This window comes from Macrotis lagotis, chromosome 1 (assembly GCF_037893015.1).
Source record: "Macrotis lagotis isolate mMagLag1 chromosome 1, bilby.v1.9.chrom.fasta, whole genome shotgun sequence".
Classification (NCBI taxonomy): Eukaryota; Metazoa; Chordata; class Mammalia; order Peramelemorphia; family Peramelidae; genus Macrotis; species Macrotis lagotis.
In genome coordinates, this window is record NC_133658.1 from 863,638,154 (window position 1) to 863,661,609 (window position 23,456).

The 23,456-nt window shown below is 41.8% G+C and overlaps 1 protein-coding gene across 7 annotated transcripts in view; it reads left to right on the plus strand.

Moving 5' to 3' along the window:
* WASF2 (WASP family member 2) overlaps nt 1-23,456 on the plus strand; it is a 74,925-nt gene that overhangs the window by 39,282 nt on the left and 12,187 nt on the right. For all 7 annotated transcript variants that reach the window (XM_074217983.1, XM_074217987.1, XM_074217988.1 and 4 more), the window contains 5 exons: nt 12,090-12,262; nt 17,076-17,210; nt 17,719-17,872; nt 20,944-21,061; nt 21,937-22,067. In XM_074217983.1, the coding sequence (XP_074074084.1) occupies nt 12,133-12,262; nt 17,076-17,210; nt 17,719-17,872; nt 20,944-21,061; nt 21,937-22,067 (668 nt within the window). In that variant the 5' untranslated portion in view covers nt 12,090-12,132. The remainder of the gene's footprint in view (nt 1-12,089; nt 12,263-17,075; nt 17,211-17,718; nt 17,873-20,943; nt 21,062-21,936; nt 22,068-23,456) is intronic.

Genomic DNA, 23,456 nt, shown 5'->3' on the forward strand with positions numbered 1-23,456 from the left:
TTAGAACCCAGATTGGGTTTCTTTTAGGAATCTCCTCTCAGGACATTTCCTTTACAACCTTTTTTTGACTCTGATCTATTATTTCATTAGCATAGGAAACTCATTGTAAAGGAATTCCCTTTACCTATGCATATCAAGCTATATCCTTGTTAAACTGGTTTTCCTTCAAATGTTTATTCATATTAGCCCTGCAAAGCCTGCCCTGAAAGGTGAGAGGGATCTTGTTTCCACCTCTTGACCTCTGTTGAACCAGTAGACAAAGAAGCCCAACTGAGGTTTTTGGGTTTTTTTGGGGGGGGGGCGTGGATGATGTTTATGGTTGTTTAATTTGGATGGTTCTCACATAGATTTGGCAATAGCACAGTCAGAACAAACTTAAGATTCATTTGAACTCATGACTGTTGGTTGAATCTTACCCTATTTTTTATTGAGGATTCGTTGAATCTAGCAACTTTCTTCTTTTGATCGAGTACTGAGAACTTTACCGTGAACACTCTCAATTTCAAGAATTTACCAGTTGATTAAACAGGCTATTCAGTTGCATTTGTTTACTTTTTACAATCTTTTCTGACCTCTTTGCATTTAGAATACTCCCTCCTTATTTAATTTTATGATGCCTTTTCTCCCCCTCAAACACATTATATAATGTTCCCTTATTTTTTTAATGGAAACCACCCCTTTTTTGGTAGGGTAAATAGTATTTTGTTGTTTCCAATTACATGTAAAAGTAGTTTTTGACATTCTTTATAAAAAGTTTTCCCCAATTATAGGTCAAGAAAATTTTTAGCATTCATTTTTATATGATTTTGAGTTCCAAATTTTTCTCTCTCCTTTCCCTCCCCTCTTCCAAAGATGGTAGGCAACTTAATATAGGTTATACATATGCTGTTGTGTAAAACAGTGGGGAAAAAAATGCTTCCATTTGCATTCAGAGCCCATAAATTCTTTATCTGAATAGATGTGGATCACATTTTTTGATGGGAGTCCTTTGTATTTGTCTCAGATCATTGTATTGCTGAGAAGAGCTGAGCCATTCATAGTTGATCAGCACATATGTTTCTGAGACTATGTACAGTGTTTTCCTGGTTCTGTTCTTTTCATTTTGTATCAGTCCATACAAGTCTTTCCAGGTTTTTCTGAAATTTGCCTGTTTATCATTTCTTATTGCACAGTAGTATTCCATTACATTCATATATTACAGTTTGTTTAGCCATTCCCCAAATGATGGACATTCCCTTAAATATTTTTGCACATGTAGGTCCTTTTTGATTTTTTTGGGATACAGACTTGCTGGTTCAAGGGGTATATATAATTTGGTTGCCCTTTGGGTATAGTTCCAAATGGTTGACTCAATTCACAACTCTACCAGCAGTGCATTAGTGTCCTAGTTTTCTCACATCCCTCCAACATTTATCATTTTCCTTTTTTTGTCATGTTAACCAATGGGAAGTGGTACCTCAGAGTGGTTTTAGTTCACATTTCTCAAATCAAGTGATTTGAAGTGATTTGACTTCTTCACATGTCTATAGATAGCTTTGATTTCATTCGAAAACTGCCTGTTCATATCCTTTGACCATTTGTCAATTGGGGAATGGTTTCTATTCTTAAAAATTCCACTCAGTTCTCTACCCATTATGGAAATGAAACTTTTATCAGAAATACTTGCTGTAAAGATTATTTCCCAACTCAACATTCAATTTTTACAAAATGTTGAGTTTCAAATTTTTTCCTCCCTCTATCCCTCCCATGCCCTCCCTTCCCCAAGACAGCAAGCAATCTGATATAGGTTCCTAATTTTTTTTAAGGCAAATTGAAATTAATTTAACTTCAAAAATAACACAGCACCTCTAAATGAGTTAATGACCTGTTGGTGGGCAATTAGTTGTTCAGTAATAGGGGCAGTTTGGTGGTACAGTGGAAAGAGCACTAGCCCTGGAATCAGGAGAACCTGAGGTTCAAATGTGACACTAGCAGTATGACCTTGGGCAAGTCACTTAATTCTTCCTCGAATCCAAGACCATCTCCAGTCATCCTGATCTATATCTGGACCTGTATGACTTGGGAGGAGAAAGTGAGGTTGGTGACTTAGCATATAACCCCCTCACCCAAATCCAATTCACTTGCTTGTCAAGTCATTACATCCCTGATGTCATGTTCTGCTTTGAGAATGAAGGACAAACATCATCAGTGGTATATATGGCAGCCTTGTAAATAATTCTTACCTATTTATGCTAGGCAGCTAGAAAAAGGGCTTATCTCCTTTATTTATTCTTCCCATGGAGTGGATGGACTGGTGAAATTTGGGTACTTTCTTACAGAATTGAATTGCCTCATCATTACCTTACCCCCAACTGTAATACCCTTTCCTCTTCTCATTGTTCTTCTAAATTCTACCCTGCTCAAGACTCTTTCCAAGGAGCTATTTGTTGTATTTGTTCTCCTATTTGTTGTATTGAATCTTTTTATTGATTTATCCTGTTTCCCAATCTAAATTTTAAACCCCTTGAAGGGCATAGCTGATTGATAGGGTCCTACCTACTGGAATTCCTCTTATGGAGTAGTACTATCTCCATCTACAGTCTCTTAGTACTATTCTTATATACTTTTCATATTTTAGTTTGTATTCCATTTATCTGTTTCTGTCTTAAGCTCCTTAAGGATGGGGATGGTGGCTCAGTTATTGTTTATCCCCTTAGCACCAAACACATTGTGTTGACCCTAATGGACTTTTAAAAATTGGTGATTTCACAATTACTGGGGAATAAGTAGTAAATGATAGTAGTCCAGAGTGACTGGCTTTAAACTCCTTAGTAAAAGTTGAGGAGCAGGAAGATGGGGTAGCTTATTTTTCCTTCTGTTTAACAATTGATTCTGATAAATCTCCAGGACTGTGAGTGGAGAATGGGCTTTTGTGGAAGGGAGCATCTGCTCAGCTGACCTTTGTTGTGGACTCTTCCTTAGTTGCTGGAGGACTGGGGCCACTGGTGACCAATGAGTAGAGGACACAGTTTCAGGGAGGAATCCTTGTAATGGCTGGCAGAATAGAATAGAGGATGTAGACTTGCGTGGGGGTTTGCTCTGTAATCTCACTTTCTGTTGCTTGAATGTAGTTGTGATTGCTAGGTCTCTCTCCTTACTTTGGTTGGTGTATGAACAGTCAGATCTCAGATTTCTGTTTCTGACTGCTCCATGGCCACACGGTGTGTTTGTATATTGCCCTGAGCTGTCAGCAAAACATTCTGCTGAATTTTCTTTTTTGTTGTTGCTTTGCAACCTTTTTTTCCCTGGCCTTTTGCAGTTTCATAAAGTCAGTTTCTTTTTTGGCCTTTCCAACCCAGGGAGGGAGCAGATACTGTGGAGAGAAGCTTGAAATGTGAAGGCATCATAGAGATTAAAAGGAACAGTTAGACTGTTGGCAGGATGAAATGAGACTTACTCAGTGGTCTGATGGGAATTTCAGTTCTGATTATCTTCTTCCTTCCTTATTTCTAAAACTACCACTGTTGTCTAAGCCACCAGTGGGTACTCTTCTTAGTTTGTCCATGGAAAGCATAGTGTGTATGTATAGTGCTGAGTTAATGACTCCTTGTTTGTGGGAGAACTCCTGGCCTGTATTACTTCTTTTAGGTGGGTCAGAAATTTTAGTCACCAACAACATCCTGGTGACTGGTTCCTTTTGGCACTAGTTAGAGACATGGAAGGTTGCCTGTGAAACTGAGCAGTGGTTTATTGGTGCTTAAGTATAGTGAAAAACCTTGAGAGGAACCATCAGATAGGTAAACTGGACAAGTTTTTCCTATTAGACTCCCCATGTAGTCCAGATCTAGTAATTCAATGATGATAGTTGACTGAAAAGATAAGATAGTTGTTCAGTCATGTCCAATTCTTATCACTACATTTGGGGTTTTCTTGGAATGGTTTGCCATTTCCTTCTTTATTTTATAGGTGTAGGAATTGAGGCAAACAGGGTTAAGTGTCTTGCCCAGGTTCACACAGCCAGTAAGTATTTGAGGCCAGATTTAAGTCTTCTTGACTCCAGGCCCAGCACTCTATCCAACTTTGTGTGCCTGCTGTCCAAGGGTAAGACAGTAAAAGTTAATGAGTAGGAATTGGGGGGGGGGTTCTGCATTTATGAGTAGAATTGTATTCTAAGTTTGTATTTGATTGTTTAGAGAGAAAAGTAGAAAGGCTTAGCTATATGCTAGTAGGGACATAAACTCTGGCTATCCTCAACCCCCAATTTGGAAGGGCTTCCTGGTCCAGGTTTAAATTCATTAGCAGAAGATTGGCCACCAGGTAATCAATTTGGAGGACATAGCAGCTCATGAAACTATATACTGAAAATATAGATCTTTTGAAATATTGTGACTAATCATTTAATTGTACAAATGTAAGTTAAATGTAAGAATTATTATTAAAGACTGCTTTTTTTAAGTTTTTTGTTTGTTTTTTTTTTAGTTTTTGCAAGACAATGGGGTTAAGTGGCTTGCCCAAGGCCACACATCTAGGTAATTATTAATTGTCTGAGGTTGGATTTGAACTCAGGTACTCCTGACTCCAGGGCCTGTGCTCTATCCACTGCACCACCTAGCTGCCCCTAGGACTACTACTTTCTGAGAGGAATCAAGGAGAGGGTGATATTTGACATAGCCTTAAATGAACATGGTTTCACATAATATTTCTGGGTACTGTAGCCAATTCCTTTGTATTAATGAGAAACAGGATCAGTAAAGTCAATAATGCTTAATAATACTATGTGCCAGGCAAAAAGCTAGTCCTTGTTCTCAAGGAGCTTCCAGTCTAATGCAGGAGAGCCTGTAAATAACTGGGCACAAACAAAATAGGTATAAAAGCAGGGAAAACTGAAGAAAGGCCATAGCATTAAAGGAGAGCAGAAGAATTTTTCATAGGAAATGGAATTTAGTTGGACCTTGAAGGAAGTCTAGGGTTGACGATAAGGGGAGAGTGCTCCAGGTGATGGGGAGCAACTTGTATGAGGAAGGGTAGTTGGGGACAGCTGATTAAGAAGAAGAAAGTGGAAAGGAAAGGGGAACTTTGAATGTCCAACAGGGTTTTACATTGGCCAGACTATCTCAGGAAACAAAGAGGAGAGAAATGAGAGGCAAGGAAGCTTTGGGATCATCTCAACTCTTTCCCCTGCAGAGTTGGGTTTGGGTTTGGGAGCCTGCCTAGATGGTGTCTTCTGCTTCCAAAAGTAAGCTAAGAATAGATGAAGAGTCAGAGCAGATCCAAAGTGAAATGGGCTGTTTTAGAAATAGTGAAGCTGAATGACCACTTGTCAGGGATGCTGTGTAGCCCTTGGCTTTGTTATTTTGTGATGGAGTTTCCATGTACTGATACATATTGCAGTTAATCTATGTTTATGTCTTGATTCTCCTACTAGACTGTAAGCTCTGTGAGGTAGGATATTTGTAGAGTGCTTAATACAGTGCCTATCATACAGTAGACACTAAATAAATGTTACCTGCTGCTGGTGCTACTGATGTTAGGCAGCTTGGTGACACAGTGGGTGGAGTGCTGAGCCTGCAGCCAGGAAAGCCTCAGACATTTACTAACTGGGGGCCCTGGGCAAGTCACAACCTCTGTAAAAGGAGGATCATGATAATCTACCTGGAAGGGTTACTGTGAGCATCAAATGGGCTGATGATTGTAAAATGCTTAGAATAGTATCTGGAACAGAGCAGGTACTGTCCCCTCCCTTCCTTCCCTCCCCCCACCCTCTCTATTTTCTGTTTCACTCCAGAGCCTGAAAGAGCACTTCAGACACAGTAGTGGAAGAGATTCTTGTTTAGATAAAAATTGGACTATATGACCTTGTAGGTAACTTCCAGTTCTTGTGATTCTGTGAATAATTGGTTTCTTCTACTGTGCCTTCCTCGTTTCCAGGAGCTGTCTGCTGACAAAGTAGACCTAGAATCCAGGTCTCCAAGTTCCAGTCTCCTATGCTCTCTTTTTTACAAGAAAACTCTGTTCTAATAAAAAGGAAGGGCTAGTTCTGGCCATGTTTGAGGCAGACTTGATGGAGAAGTAAATATTAGAAGAAACTAATTTTGAAAATAGTAGTGCCGGGCGGTTAGGTGGCGCAGTGGATAGAGCACCTGCCCTGGAGTCAGGAGTACCTGGGTTCAAATCCGGTCTCAGACAATTACCTAGCTGTGTGGCCTTGGGCAAGCCACTTAACCCCATTTGCCTTGCAAAAATCTAAAAAAAAGAAAAATAGTAGTGAGTCTAAGATTTTTTTTTGCTTTGAGTAAAGATAATGTTAGAGGCTGAAGAGTGATAAAATGGAAATAAAAGGTTGATTTTGCCTAAAAGGATAAGAACAAGTTTTGGATCTACAGGTATATGCAATTTCTACTAAATAGTGCATTGAAGCAGTTTAAGAATTGAAGATTAAGATGGCTACTATCCCAAAGAGAAAGTACCTGGGGAGAACCTTATTCAAGTGTAGACCCAAAGTTGCTGGGAACCTTTTTCTGAAATTGGAAAGTTTGACATTTAGGCATCTGCTGTGTTTACAGCAGTATATCAAGCACTGGGATAAACTTAAGGTAAGACATGATAGAATCCTTTCTCTAATGAGGTTTACAGTTTAATAGGTGCTCAGGGAACAAATATTACAGATACTTTTTCCATTTTTTAAAGGATATGTGAATCCATTGGTGCAGGTCTTCCCTGAGATTGAAGATACTGAAGTTCTTCGATGCCTTAGCAAATATTCTGCACAAGTTGTGGCTCAGAAATTTCACCTGTTGGCTAGCCTTTGGTGACAAGTCTGTCAAACTTAATTAGGTTGGTTTTCAGATGATAGATGCATAGCCACCTCAGTGTGGTGGTATGGCCTCCTAAAGCTCCCATTCTACTGGCATAACCTGGGTCTCCATAACTCACTGGAGCTTGGTAGAAGGATTGGTTTTTAAATCTCTAATAAGCTTTTTCCTCTAGTTGCCTAATCAGAGATTTTCTTTGTTCATAAATTCCATCCCAGGAATTCTACTTCAGACTTGCATGCTCATAGGGGACACTTGTGTAGTGACCTAACTGATTTGTCAGTAACTCTTTGTTATGTGTTTTTGGAGAAAGGGACTGGTTATATTTGTATATTCAGCCCCACCCTGCATCTCTACAGGAAGTGGGTGGGTGCTTAAGCCTATAATGAGGCATTCCTGCCTGTGGTTGCTGTCTGGTAGTGAAGACTGCATGCAACAGTAAATTCATCTTTCTTTAAACATTTCAATAGCCAGACTCAATTATTGTAAGCTTGAGTGCCCACCCTCTTTGACTTAAACTGGGAGGGAGGGAGGAATATTTTAGTTGAAATTTCTATAGCCATTTATGATTTTTCCCCCTTGATAAAATGAAATATTTGCTAAAAGTATACCCAAAGAAAAACTAGCCTTAGAAAACAAATCCTCTTTCTCACATACCCCTGCCCAAAATGCTGTCATCTGTAGATTAGACAAAATGCAGAAGTTCTAATTGCCACACATAAGAAACCTCCCACATTCACCCATCTTCTGCCATTGCTAATCAGCATTTTTTGGACTACATTTCAAAGGGGAAATGCTACTGGAGGTTTAGCTCTGGTGGTGATTGTTGCTGTAGCTGTAAATTCCTTGTTTAGGCAGTGTTGCTGTTGAAATTGGTAGGTGTCATCAGGGATGACTTTGGTTTGAGAAAGTTTTATTTTCTTTGGTAAATAGCTTAGACAAAAGCACCATTGTAAGAATACTGGGTACCCATCCTCTTCTCTGACAATAACAAGAATCCAGAGTTTGAGATGAAGATAGCATCCCCCATCCCTCCTCTCTTTATTCTTTTTAGGATCTTGGAACAGGGCAGAGTTTTGCTGGGGAATCAGTAAAACAACCAAAGCTGCCTTGACACTTCATCTGAATAAAGCCAGGGACCTTTATTCTGGAGGTTTCTTCCATGAGGTGACTTAGGGTTTAGGCTCTCATGAAGCTTACAGTTGTATTACAGTTGTCAAGTCTGAACATTGTAAGACTTCAGGGATCTATTAGGCATCTCTGTATGTCTACAAATACCAGACAGGCTCTGATGCTCTTTCATGACCCAGAGGGCTCTGGAGCTAGTTGAGATGAAGACTGGGAAGGCCCTAATGTCTTTTGTTTTTAGCATTTTCCTGCTATGTACTTAAGTGTAAAATAGCCAAGGAATGGGAAAAATGGGGAGAGTATTTGTATCTATAATGGGGGGTAGGGAGGAGAACTGATCAAAAAAAGTAAGAATTTCCTTGGGGAAATCGTTTCAACTTAGCCTAATTATTGGTTTAAAAAAGCAATATCGAACAATTTTGAACCTTTTCTAAAATACTCCTTGTACTATTTTGGACCACCAGTAGGTCCTGGCTTCAGGGACTAGGGAAAGAAAGTTAACCACCTTTAGCTTGGTTTTAAACCAGCGTTTATTAAATTCTTCATGTGTGTGTGTGTGTGTGTGTGTGTGTGTGTGTGTGTGTGTTTAGGGCCTTGGGGATACAAGATGAGAGTTACTGCCCTCAAAAAAGCTCACGGGTAATAGAAAAATGAGACATGCCTACAAATAACTAATTCAAAATAGAAATGGATTGAGTGCCTGAGTGGTCAAACCCAGTGGCTTAATTAATTCAAGGACAGAAGAGAAGGGGCTGGTAAGATCAGGAAGTGGTAACACCTGACCACTCCTGGATGAAAGAGAAGGAAATCCAAAAACAGATGGGGGGGGGGGGCGGGGATGTAGTCTGGACATAGGCTAAGAAATATGGTAGAAGATTAGAAAGAGAGGCTGGAGATGAACCATGGAGGGCCTTGAATGCTAGAGTTTATATTGAACATAATTTGTATCCCATTATTTTCTGGGGAGGCCTAGTGGGGTAACGAAAGAAACAGAAGTGGTCCTTTGGCAGCAGCTTTGTGAAGAGGCAAGGTGCCTTGACCAGGCCTCAGAAGACCCTTTACCTGCTTTCCTGATCGGCCAATGCCTCCTCCAATTCTTCATATTGCTTTGTCAGTAGTTTGTGTTTCCTTTTGTGTCATTGCTTCCTAGAAGATATAAGTTCTTTTTTATTTTTTAAATTTTATTTACTTAAGGCATGGGGTTAAGTGACTTGCCTAAGGTCACACAGCTAGGTAATTATTAAGTGTCTGAGGTGGGATTTGAACTCAGGTCTTCCTAACTCCAGGGCTGGTGCTCTCCATTCACTGTGTCACCTAGCTGCCCCTATATAAGTAAGTTCATTGAGGGCAAAGCCTTGTTTTGGTTTTGTCTTTAGATTCCTAGGACTTTAAATAGTACTTGGCACAATCAGAGGTGATTAATTAATACGTATTGATTGATTGTTGATGAATAAGGAAATTGATGCCTAGGAGAAGTACGTGACTTAGTCTGGATCTTCTATCTACATTTTGCAGAGTAGGGATACTCTCACATTCTATGACTTTACCTGGGCTTCCTGGTGGCCAATACAGTATTCTTACTGTTGTATCACACATCAAAGATTCCAATGCTGCTCTGTACCAAGTTTAATCATGTTTATCTATGGCCTAGTCCAGATCCTATAAGCATCATCTGAACATTAGAATTCGTGACCTGGATTTTTGTTATAGTTGCCACATGGGTCATTTGTTCTGATGTGAATAATATAAAAGAATAGATAAAACAAATCATTTCTGTTTGGCTTTGGGAATGTATAGCATCATTTTTATTTTGTAGCAGGGAATTTTCCTTAGAGAAGAAATTGTTTTGCTTAAGTGAAAATTAAAATATTTAATTCCCCATGTATATGCACATTCCAACTGATTATCAGGAAGGCTGATTTTTTTTGGGGGGGGGGGGCTAGTCATGGGCAGACCAGCAATCTAATTTGTAATAATTCACACCCAGAAGCCCAGGTCTCTCTGAATGAATGAATTCTCATGCAGATCATTTACCACCTTTTGAGTTTTAGTTCCTTGGGTAGGTAGAATAACAGCCCAAAGTAAAGTATTTGTGCCACACTGCCTGGTTCTGCAAAGTTGCTGCCCACCAGACGTTTGCCCAGACAGTCTGGAATCCACGTTCCTAAACAGGTATCCAGAGGGAAAGTCTGGAATGAATGTGGTGCCAGTGGCCATGCTCATCTTCACCACATTCCCAGAATTTCCAAGCTGTCTGGGCCATTGGGAGAGGCCAGGACAGCTTCTCAAGTGACATACTGATGTGGTGACTGAGTTATCCCTGGCCCACCCTTGCATGTCTGGTTCAGCTGGAAAAGTAAGAGATCATGAAAGCCCCCAGGGAGAAGACTCTTATTTGTATCCCCTACTCTTCCACCAGTCATAGTAGATGACATTAGGATAATGCTTTATGATTTATAGATGTTCTCATTTGATTCCCACAACCCTGTTCCCGTTTTCAGTTCTCACCTATTTGGTTATGGAAACCCAGAAAGCTGGTGATCCTTACTGAGAGCTCATGTTTCACATTCCTTGTGTCCTGGTGGTTCAGGGAGGTGATCAACTTAAGGGAGAAGCCTGAGATTCCTGTAAGAAAGGGCTTGAATTTGGAGAAGATCTTAGCAGAGGAGCATTCAGGAAACACCTCTGCACCCCAAAGATAGGCACAGCTGCCATGAAATGACTATTAAAGGGAGGTTCAAAGTGATGAGCGAGCAGCTGATTCTCTTGGTTCTTGAGCTGTTGCTGTTGGTGACAGGAAATCTTGTTCCCCAAGCTGTTGGCTTCCTGTTTTATTTTTACTCAGAGCAGATCAGAATGTCCATAACAAGGAGCAGTCTGTTCCAAAGGGTACTGCTCCCCCTTTGAGCCTGAAGGGCTTCATTTTACTTTTTTCTGAGTCAGTATCTTGGTTAGCTTTTCAGATCTATGATGATCAACTTGGTTAAAGTATTTTGTAGCTGGGGCCAATCTTTTGGTGATTGAATTCATTTTCCCTCTCTGAATACTTTTTGTGGAAGGAAGCTTCTGCCTTTGCCTTTTAGAGGAATCATAACAGTGGGGACTGGGATAAACTGCTGTGTACCTTGACTTTTCACCATTTCTCTAGTACAGAGGCTATTAGACATTGTTAAATTTCTTCAGTTTTGTAGAATGTGAAGATAGAACCCAGCCATTGTAATGTAACTATAAGTCAAATCCTTTTGGTTGAGAATAAAGTTCCCTCCTCCCCTGGTAAAGCTAGGATCTTGTTAAATGAAGTCTAAAACAATGGCTCTGGAGGGGGAGGGGGTGGGAATTTCCTAGGGAAAGGGCTCATCCAACCGGATAAGAAACTGGCTGGAAGGTTTCCGTGTTGGCAGGAGCTGCTTCCTGCTGTCTCCAGAGCCTTTTGACCCAGGTGTATTGTACCTAGATCAGAGGGAGGAAAAGAGATATTGGGGTAGGAGGGGGGCAGGATTGGGAAGCTCACAGTACATTTTGCACAACGTTGTGTTTGGCATATTGAACAGGCGGATTTTCTTTGACGTTCTTTCATTCTGTCAATTTACAGACTAAACTTTAGTGGTGTTAGTAGAGTCTGGCAGCAAGTACTTAGTTGCACATTTAACAGTCACCCATCAAGGCAGAACTGGAAAGGTTATGTCCTGACGTATATCAGTGGAAGGGAAAAATCACTATTGGCAGCTTGATTTCATCATGGGGATAGAGATGACAGAAGCCCTTTTTTGATCCTGTACAGTTGGTGGCCTGGAATCTAATCTGTCCTAGTTACCATCCCTGTGAGGATGGTGTCTGTGCCATCCCATGGCTGCTGAATGGGCTTTTCTCTAATCCCACCCCCACCCCACCCTTGCCTGCTGAGACAATATTTGGCCAGGGAAATTCTTGCTTGTCTAAGGTGGGTAGGCTTCCAGTGCTGCTCTATATGCCAGCAAGCCTTCTAACAGCTAAACCAACCCCCCTACCCCCTTTAAATATAGAAGAGGAGTCTGCTTTGTAAAAGATGGGTCAGGGAAGGGAGAATTCTAGAAGCTGTTTCAGATCAGAGCAAAGGGAAAAAATATCACACAACCCTTGTGGGCCTGGAATTTGTGGTTGAGTAATACTTTCCTGTTATTTCTTTTTTAGGTTGTTTTTCATCATTCAGAACATTGCCTGAAGCAGGTCCACCATGCCGTTAGTAACGAGGAACATCGAGCCAAGGCACCTGTGCCGTCAGACGTTGCCTAGCGTTGCAAGCGAGCTGGAATGCAAGACCAACATCTCCCTGGCAAATGTCATTCGACAGCTGGGCAGCCTGAGTGAGTACCGCAGAGAGCCTGTGCTCTGCCCTCAGGGGTCGTTGGGGCTCTTTATTTAGTTCCCCTTTCCTCCCATGTTCCTATTTCTCCCCCATCTGCCTTCCCTAGGTAATGCGGAAATATATTTATTTATTTTCCCCCCAAACAGTTCCTTTTGAGTACAGATTTCTTCCCTTCAGTCCTCTCCTCACTGCCACCCCCTTCCCTTCTCTTTCTGCCTTTCTCCCCCCGCCCCCCCCACCAGCCCCCAACCCTCCTCACCCCACCTGCTTCAGAAGACATTCGTGGGAAGGGTGGTAGGAAGGGCTGCAGCAGGATTGCAGATGGAATGACAGAGCAGAATTCTGTGTAGAAAGTGGGAGGTTCACAGAGTGGCATCTTGGGTCGGAGAGTGTGCCTGGGATTGCGAGAGCTGTTTGATGGAGCCTGACTATTGAAGCCTCAAATGTTCCCATCGTCCTCATCTCTTTGTTTCCTTTCCCCTCCCTTTCACAAAGGTAGACAGCTTGTGTGTGAGCTAGCTCTCTCTTTCTCTGTCTTTCCCTCTCCCTCATTCTTCCTCCCTCCTCTCTCCTTTTCCTTCCCCCACCCCCTTACATACACAGATTTGTCCTGTCTTAGCCACCCTGTGTCACAGACCCTAAGGTCTGAAAGTTCAAGGTATCAATGACTTCTGCAGTCTCTGGGGAATGTTAAGAGTTTTACAAGCTCTATATGTGTGGTAATGCAGATTGTCACAACAGCTAGTCAGTCCTCTCTGATCTGGGACTAGGGGAAAACTACCTGGATAGTCACTTTTATTTCATTTTCTTAATTGATAGAAATGAAGGAATCTTACCCTGGGTGGAGTACATGCATGCATGTGATTCAGATTTCATTCTAAATGGATTTTGTTTGTTTGATGCCTTGCTCTGGGAGTGGCAGATGTTTTGATAGGCTTTGCAGTTGTCTGGTACCACTGTTGCTCCCATGAATACCTCAGCTGAAATGCCATTTTGGTGATCTCCCTTAGCAAACACATCTTCATGAATCACTGCAGATACCCCTCCTACTGCATCAGGGCCCTGAGTGAAGGGACTGGAATATCACTAAAGCCTATGTTCCCCCAGATAGTAATAGGTCCTGCCTTTCAAATAGCAGGCTGCAGAGACCCTGCTCTGTGGTCAGGTGATCTATGAGCTCTGAGATTCCTAAGCTGTCATCCAGCCCAGGGGTGATTTCAGTTGATGGAGGGCTTAGGAAACTATGGGTGGGGCCTAGGAAAGATACAAAACCTTGACTCCTGGCTTTACACAAAGGAATCTTGCCAGGAGGAACAAAATGCTTGTTTAGAGGAGCTTGTTCCAAAGCAGCAGAGCAATTTACCTGGTCTTTAAGGCATCTGTTCTGCCTTGATAGCATTAGGAAGTCTGAACCTATACTGCACTTGGGGAATTCAAAAACCTGGGTTTGGTTCTGGTCACCCCTGGCTCTACTGTTGTGTCCTGCTGCATACTGAAGACTTTGCTCCATGCAAGCTATCCTGGGGAGCCGTGGACTGAGTGACTCTCCCTTGGAATAAAAGATTATTATACCTGCAAGGAACCTTTGAGACCATCTGGTCCAGTCTTCTCATTTGCAGGCGGGTTCATAGTGTGAGAGGCAGAACTGGCCCACAAATTCCAGTCCCTGATCCCTGGCCTCCTGCTTCTTTCACTGCACTAGGCTGCTCCACTGAAAGCAAATACCACATGTGCTTTGCATTTGTTTTCCCATTGGTGTGGGGATGGCTGGGTTACACTGAGCCATCCATACTTGCTCGCCCCCTCCCCCTTGTGACCAGCAGTATGCATTTATGAGACTTGGCCAGGCAAAGGATGGAGTCTTGGCCCTGAATAATGTTTTTCTTCAGTGTGAAGCTAAATGGCCTACACAAGAATCAAATCCATGAGTTTGGCCTCAGTATGCACTGAGCTCTCTAATGAGAGCTGCTGCATCTGATAGAGACATTTTAATTGGGTTAACTGTTAAAGAACAGGACTCCAGATTCCATTATCTGGTTTCTGTACCTGACCCACAGAACCTACTATCTGCCCCATATGTGTGTTATGCTCAGCAGTCTTTAGAAGTTAGTTGTACTATTTTGAATGCCTATGGAAATTGGGGTTACTTTTCTAATAACATCTTTGTGACAAAACCCAATACCCTTTAGATCCTAAAATTTAGGAGGTATTGTAGAAGACTGTCAACTGGAGGAGATTCAGATACGCTCTTTTGTGTAGGGCCTGATTGAATCATCTAGCCTGGTCACGGAATGAATGAATGAGGGAATAAATGTAGGGATGAATAAATTGCTCATTTTAATGTAGCTTTTCTCTTCATTTACTAAGTATCAGCATTTTGTTTTTGAAGGTTAGTCTTTAAGGGACAAAAGAGTTAAATTATTGGTGGTTGTAGTTACCATTTGAAAACTCTCTCAAGCCTTAAGTCTTTAATAATTTGCTTTCCTCTCCAGATATGCCGGTATTGGATTCTGATTTTGAGTCTCTTCCAGTTACCTTCTGTACCAGTCTTAGATGTAAATGCCACAACATAGTAGTATTCTCTTCCTCCTCCACCATCTCCCCAACCTCCAACCACCTTTTTGAGAGTTGAAATTCTCTCTGACCCCAGGAATCCACATTGGCTCAAGAAGTCAGTCAGTAAGCATTTAGTAAGCATCTACTGCATACACTGTACTGAGCTCTGGGGACACAACTAAAGTCCAAAAAAGAAGCCCCTCTTTCCAAGAGCAAACCATCTAGAGACTGGAGAAGGGGGCAGCTAGGTGGCACAGTGGATAGAGCACCAGTCCTGGAGTCAGGAGGACTGGGTTCAAATCCAGCCTCAGCCATCTAATAATTGCCTAGCTTGGGCAAGTCACTTAACCCCATTGCCTTAAATAAAAATAAAATAAATTGTTAAATAGAGACAGGAGAAGTTGGAGATCCTCAGTAGAGCCAAGGCATGGATATTCAGAGACATCAGGAAAAGTTTCTTGGAGAAGGGGCTATTTTTGCTGGGACTTGAAGGCAGTGAAGGAGTCCAGAAGATGAGGGTGAGGAGAGGGAGAATTCCAGGCCTAGAGGGCAGCTAGTGAAAATACTCAGAAATGGGAAACAGGAGAGTCCAGAAGATGAGGGTGAGGAGAGGGAGAATTCCAGGCCCAGAGGGCAGCTAGTGAAAATACTCAGAAATGGGAAACAGGAAGGGTTCATGCTTGGAACAGGGTACCTGCATCTCAGAGTTCATGGGGCCAAGGGGAAGGTAGTTTTGAAGGTCTCAGAACATCAGAGGGTTCTCTGGTTGAGCCTCGAGGTGGGAGGGGTCTTATTGGAGAAGAAGGCAGACCTGCTTGACCTCGGAGGAGGGAGCCTGAAGTAAGAAAAGCCTTGAACTGGGAGACCCTCCAGTGGGCAGGAAGCCATGAGCTCAGCTCCTGAGCACACAGGCCTTTAGATTCCAGGGGTTAATGTGGGAGGTGTTTCAGGGCTTTGTTCTTGTTTTTTAATTTTTAATTTTTTTGTTGAGGGCAGAGTTTGAACAGTTGGATGGATAACAGCTATGGACATGAACTATTTTCCATTCAGTTACTCATTTCTGTGCTTTAGCCTTCTTTTTACAATTTTCCATTACCTGAAAGAGCTCATACAATGTGGGTTTTATGGAACTTGGCCATTTTATGGGCAGGGATCAGGCACAGTCCTTAACCCTACAGTTTGCTTTGCAGAAATACAGACTGTTAGCCTGATCTTTGAACCCAGAAGCTCACCATGGTTGTTTAGACCCCCTGAAGCATTCAGTGTACAAGAATTGGTTCTTTCCTTGATTAGAAACCCCTTATTGAATTGAGTTCCCCAGCAGTTCTGAAGTTGGGGTTGATTAGTCCCCTTGTCCTTTAGGTAAAATGAGCTACAGTTCTCCTAAAGATACAGTTTAGCTTTTTAACTAATTTTCTGCTAGACTTTGAACTTGTATAGAGTATCATGTAAAAGCTAAGAATTGGAACTTGTACTTTGGACAGTTCTCAAAGTGATTATCACTTTCATTTGTATCTGGTCACTTTTGTTACCACCTGAGTAATAAAGATATTCATGACTTTGACTCCTTTACTTCTCATCCCCTAATAAGGAAGAGAGAGGTATCTGTGTCTGTGTGCATGTGCATATGCCTTATTTTTAAGGGGGAAAGGGAAAAAAACAGAACAACACTGGTGTGCTGTTTTTAGGGAACAAAACTTTTCTTTAATTCCTTGGGATACATATTTGAAGGGATGCTCTTCAGTATGCTAAATTTTAAAATCTAAATTTCACCTGTTAAGAGGAAATTATGTTTTGGATCAGGTTGGTATATAGAAATGTTTCAAAGACATCACAATTTGAGCCTGTATTGATGTATTTTTGAGGGTTATTGAATAAGTGACTTCAGTTTTGTGTGATTCTTGTAAGCACCAAGAAGAGGACCCCTCAATAACTGTTTCCCTCAAACTTTCCTCTTTAGGTAGCAACATCAAGGTGGTAAGAATCCAGTAGAATGTGCTGGCATGCAGTTGGTTCTCAGGTCTTTCAGTGTCAACTCTTTCTATTCCCTTAATTCTTTAGAGTTTATTCAGTATGCTTTGAGTTTCATGACTTGCCCAGAAGGCTCCGTTAGTTTTAGAACATCTGCTTTGCTGCCCACTTGGTGGGGGTGATCTTGGTCTACCCTGATCCATCTTCCTAAGCAGTATTGTGATAGATAGCTACATGGAGAATGGGCTTGTTTATCTGTGACCTGATTCCTCTGCTGTTTCCAGGTAAATCTGCAGAGGACATTTTTGGAGAACTCTTTACTCAGGCAAATACTTTTGCCATCCGGATGAGCTCTCTAGCTGAGAGGGTCGACCGCCTACAAGTTAAAGTCACTCAGCTGGATCCCAAGGAGGAAGAAGGTAAGAAAGCTGAGCTCAGCACTTGCAGGCCCAGTTGAAGAGTGCCATGCCAAGCTTTTTTCTTTTTCTGATTTCTAGAAAGATGGAGACAAAAGAAAGTTCCAAAAATTTGTGACATTTTATTTTGAAATGACACTGTGGCCAGTCAAGGGTACAGAGACCTCTTTATTTCAGCTAATCCCTGCTCCAGCCTCATCCTCCTCTCCCCATGATCCACTTCTCTAAAGAGACTTTGCAGGTTCAGATAGAGTGACTCTTGAGGAAGACCCTGCTGGAGCCAGCCATGTTGCAGACCTCTGTGTTGTCTCATTTTGTTCAGTTGTGAAATGGCCGGGCTGCAGACAGGCTTGTGGAGCTTCCCAAGAGGGCCTAGGAAGAAGCACCTGGCTCTAATCAGCTGCTGCAGAGAAATGTAGCCGATCGGTCTTCACTGACTGGCATGACTCAGTCAGGGTTTGCTTCACTGGAGTGCTTCCATTTTCTAATGGCTTCCTTCTATTTTCTCTAGTGTCACTGCAAGGGATTAACACCAGAAAGGCCTTCAAAAGCTCCACCACTCAAGACCAGAAGCTTTTCGACAGGGCCTCACTCCCAGTGCCTGTCCTGGAAACATATCACACTTGTAATGCTCCTCCACCCCTCAACAATCTGTCCCCATACAGGTAACAGCTTCTTGATCAGTAGCCTTGTGGTAGCCCAACCAAGAATTAGCTGTGGGGCAGCTAGGTGGCGCAGTAGGGCGGCTAGGTGGTGCAGTGGATAAAGCACCGGCCCTGGAGTCAGGAGTACCTGGGTTCAAATCCGGTCTCAGACACTTAATAATTACCTAGCTGTGTGGCCTTGGGCAAGCCACTTAACCCCATTTGCCTTGCAAAAACCTAAAAAAAAGAATTAGCTGTGGAGAAAGTCTCCAGGACTTGATTAACTCCAGAGAGTAAAAGATCATTCACCACTGGAGAAGAGCAGAGACAGCTAGAACTGTCTAAGTAGAATTACTTCTTTTGTAGTTTCACTTTTAAAAAAATTTCTTATAATAATAATTTGGGCTTATTTAGCACTTTACAGCATCTGATGCCTTGTTGAAGCATCATGGAATAACGTTTTGAAAGTTGGCTTTGTGACCTTGGATAAGTCACATGACCTTTAATGGTGCTGGTTAACTTTCTAGAGGTTTGAGTTACAGAGCTGTACTGACCTGCAAGGAGCATTCTTGCCTCAGATCACTGGGATGACAGGGCCAGTGATGGGTTGTAGCCCTTTATAATTTAGAAAGCATTTTCCTCACCACAGCCATGGGAGATAGGATTATTTTTCCCTTTTTTGACTTAGGAAATTGGGTCTTGGAGAGATAAAGCTGACTGACTTGTCCATGATAATGCAGCTAATAAGAGTTAGATCTAGAATTCAAGTCTAGGTTACCTCTCTACCTTTCATTGCTTTCCTTTTTCTAGGTTTATATGCTAAAATCTTGCTCTGATTTCAGGTTAAGTAGATTCAGGTATAAATAAGACAATGCTATCTTGGGCCACACTCAGAGTGTCCTCTTCTCTCCTCTTCCTTCTTCTCCTCTTTTCATTTATGTTATACTTTGAGGTTTGAAACTCCCTTTTATCTTAACAGCATTGTGGGGATGGTTAGCTACTCATTGGGTCCTACTGTGGGAATTGGTTGCAGGTTTCTCTGAGAGGTACCTGCTAGAAGTCAGGGAATAAGTGCAACCAGATTGGTTTTTGAGCGTCTTGTTTAGAGTATCTCCTCTAAGTATGTCTGCTCTTAGGGGTGGGACTTGAAATGGAAGACAGCTCTATAGTCAGCATAAAGCCTTTCCCTTCCATTGGTCTCATAATGTTGGCATCTTGCAGGAAGACACCAGAACAGGGGGAAGAATACGAATATTTATCTTGCCCACATCCATAAATATCTTTTGAACAGGTAAAAAGTAATTACAGATAGCTGGAGGCAGATGTCTTCCGTGAGACATGGATGTACTGCAAAGCAGCAGTGTGTGTATGTACTTGTAAAACTCAAGGACACTGGCCTGATTTAGGGAGCCTGGAGTTAGGGACATTATAGTTTCTCAAACAGTAAAGGATTACTCCAGGTTATCATGTGCTACTCTCAGTTTAGTCCCCATTAGCCAGTTGGTTAGGTTTGGGAGGAGACAGGCTACCTGCTTTTTGATACCCCAGCATACTCTTGAAGGTTTAGGCAAAGGAGGAAGTCCAGAGAACTTTTTAAAATGCAATTTTATATTTTAATATGCATAACTCTAAGTAGTTATAGCCAGCTCTTCCTTATTTACACATATAGTACTACAAATGTCTATTGAGTGCTTTATAGTTTGTACCTGTGCTGAAATTATTTCTTTTGATCCTTTCAACAACTTTGTGAAGTTGACAAGGCAGGTATTGTTATATCTACAGTTTATGGAGGTGGAAATTGAAGTACAGAAAGAGGTTAGATGATTACCCAAATTACTGTAGCTAGTAAGTTGTAAGTCAAAGAACCAAGACTAGAATTCATCTTGTGTCCTCTGATGATGCACAATACATGCCTGAGAGAAGATCAGTCCAAATAGAAAAAAATATAAAACTAATTGTTTGACTTTGCAATTTGTAATGTATTTAGACTTTTTTTCCTCCTCTGGTAATATTATGGAGTTGAAAGGGACCTCAGAGAGTTCATACCTGAAAGAAAACCTCACTGAAACAAGTGATCATGTAGCTTCTTGAAATCATCCAAGGAGAAGGAAACCATCACTTCCACAGGCAGCTCAGTCCACTTTTTTTTTGATATCTCTAATTGTTAGAAATATCCTTTCTAATTCTATTTGAGCTAAACTAATGGTAGAATGGGTTTCTTTTACCTAAATAAACACTGTCAGGGCAGAGTGACCCCAGATTTGTGCCAGAGCAAGGGAAGACAGCCTGGTGTAGAAGTTTTTCTATAGGTGGTATTGCCTTGGACATTTGGTAATTGGAAGTTAAATTTTGTGGTTAGAAGATTGGTTGTGACACCTCCTGTTGTCCTTTTGGTGACTAAAAGGATGCTGGTCAGTTATAGAAAAGGATGTGGCCACAGTGGCAGTGAGACTAGAGGATAGATCTAGTGAGGATTGGTTGAAGGAACAAAAAATGTTTAATAGGGAGGGATATGGGGCAGCTAGGTGGCGCAGTGGAAAGAGCACCGGCCCTGGAGTCAGGAGTACCCGAATTCAAATCTGGCCTCAGACACTTAATAATTACCTAGCTGTATGGCCTTGGACAAGTCACATAACCCCATTTTCCTTGCAAAAACCTTAAATAAAAGGTACATCATCTTGATTTTTATGTGTCAAAATCCAAGATGTTGCTTTTGATACTACTTCAGTAGTAATGCTAGACTACTAGGTCTTGAAAGTGAAGATAGGGGGCAGCTAGGTGGCGCAGTGGATAAAGCACCAGCCCTGGAGTCAGGAGTACCTAGGTTCAAATCCGGTCTCAGACACTTAATAATAATTACTTAGCTTTGTGGCCTTGGGCAAGCCACTTAACCCCATTACCTTGCAAAAAAACCTAAAAGAAAAAAAAGAAAAAGAAAGTGAAGATAAAATGTGACAGATAGAGGGCTATCCTCCAGTAGCCACAAGGTAAGAATCCATTCGTTTGAATGACTTGCCTCTAACTTGAAAATGTTGAGAATGTTGAGAGTCTGTCTGTCCAAGGAGAGTCATTTGTCTATATTTCTATCCCAGAGATGATGGCAAAGAAGCCCTCAAATTCTACACAGACCCTTCATACTTCTTTGATCTTTGGAAGGAGAAGATGCTGCAAGACACCAAGGACATTATGAAAGAGAAGAGAAAGCACAGGGTGAGGGAAGGGGCATCTGTTGGTGAGGGGAGGCAGCCTTAGGGGAAGTGATTTTGGCCAGGTGCAACTTTAACCAAGCACAATCCATTTGAAAGTACAAGTAAGTATAACAAGTTTTCCCCCCAGCACTATTAACAAATATGTTTATTCAGACTGACTCTTAGAGTTTTCTCTTTACTGTGTTGTTTTTCCTGACTCTGCTTGACACAGAAGCCTGGACTGACCCATTCACCTTTCACTCTGATAATTCCTTTCTCCAAAAAAAAGCACAAGACCCCCACTATTGATCTGCAGCAGGAGCTGCTTTTATTTCAGAGAAAGGAGTTGCCTTGTCTCAAAGCTGATTCTTGCCCCTACCTCTCTCCAGTCCATTGTTTGTGAGTTGTGTTCTCATGACACCATTAGTGTAACTGCTGGGATGCCTGAGCCCAAGCCCCCTGGCAAGTTTAGCAGGATTGGCTGGTTACATAACCCCAGAGAGTTGCCACAAGCCTGCACCTTGACTCTTCCTATTGGCTGTAGTGGCACAGTTAATCACGAGAGGCTTGTTTTTATTTTTAATTATAACAACTCACATTTCTATAGGACTTGGCACCTTCCTGCTTATGAAGCACGTTCTTCACAACCCTCCATAATACAGATAGTGGAAGTATTAGTCCCATTTTACAGTTACACAGCAGAGTTGGCAGAGCCAGGTTTCTTGACTAGGACCAGATATCAGACAAATGCACCTTTAGTGCATCAATATACTTTGTACATAATGTATCTGTGTCCTGACTATCCATATAATTGGATGTAGACTTGAGTCTCAGTGAGTGTCTAATACTTGGAGTATTCTAAAGCTCTAGGCATTTTCTTTGCTTTTATCATTCCAGAAAGAGAAGAAGGATAATCCAAATAGAGGAAATGTCAACCCACGGAAAATCAAAACCCGAAAGGAGGAATGGGAAAAACTGAAGATGGGACAGGAATTTGTGGAGTCCAAAGAAAAACTGGGGCCTTCTGGGTGAGTCCCAAGATCTTGTGTATTAGTGAAGTTTGACTTTTAGTTGCTGGGGAGTCAGGGTGACTCCACCTCCACTTTGGGTGCGTTAGGGTGGCAGAATGGGGCCCTGCTGAGAGTACTAACATCACCTTTACTGCTGAGGTGGCCTTGCCAGGGAACTTTATTCAGAACCACTTGTAATCCTGTCCTTTAAAGTGAAAATATTTGGTGATTGAAATTTACTAGATTAATCAGGAAGACAAGCAAATTTATCAGTGATGTAACTGGATCAGTTTTGAGAAATCCAGAGATGATAGAGGCATCTTAAGACCCCATACAGTTTGCTTCTGCTGTATCCATGGTTTTGAGGATGACTTATTCTAGTCCTGCATTGCCCCAGAACTGGCACTTGGTGAGAAGTGGGGAGGGCTGCAGGCTGTCAGGGAAGTAGAGATGGACCAGGGAGAGGGGGACTAAATGTTGACCCTGGAGATGGTAGAGGGAAAAGCAGAAGGTTGGACTGACGTGATTCACACTGCATATCCCTGTGAAGAAATGTTGGACAGTGGTCTGTCCCATTCCACAGGATGAGAGAGAGTGAGTGTGTGACAAAGTGCTGTACATTCACAGAGACATACACACACACAAATACATACAGTTTAAAGAACTTTGAAAGCCCAGGCTCTGCATTCTGCTCAGCATCACTATCCTTTGGGTTTTTCCTCTACGTGTGTCACACCCTGGCTGTCAGAGTCATACCAGCTCATACCAGGTGGGTGTCTCAGAGTGACAAAAGGAAAGGCTTGAGTTGTTCTTGCTTCTAGGGATGACTATGCTGTGGAAATCTTGAGTTTTAAAATTGTCACTTCTGACATTTTTCTTCCTGGAATTAAGAGGTTTGTTTTAAAGAGTGATGAGCATGGTGAGAGAAGAAAATTAATTTCTCTGTGGGGGAAATTGGCAGCTAGGTGGCGTGGTGCTGGGCCAGAAGTCAGGAAGATTCATCTTCCTGAGTTCAAATCTGGCCTCAGATATTGACTTGTGTGTGACCTTGGACAAATGACTTAAGCCTGTTTGCCTCAGTTTCCTCATCTATAAAATGAACTGGAGAAGAAAATGGCAAAGCACTCTAGTGTCTGGCCAAGAAAACCCCAAATGGGGTCACAAAGAATTGGACATGACCAAAAATGACTAAAGGTTTGAGGCCTTTAGTGCATTTTCCGTAATACCCCAATGTAGCAACCTATTGTTATTTACTTCTTTCAGTCATTTCCATCTTTTCATTTGGAATTTTCTTGGCAGAGGTACTGCAGCAGTTTGCTATTTCCTTCTTCAGTTCATTTTATAGATGAGGAAAATGAGGCAAAAAAGGTTAAATGACTTGCCCAAGATCACACAGCTAAGTCAGTG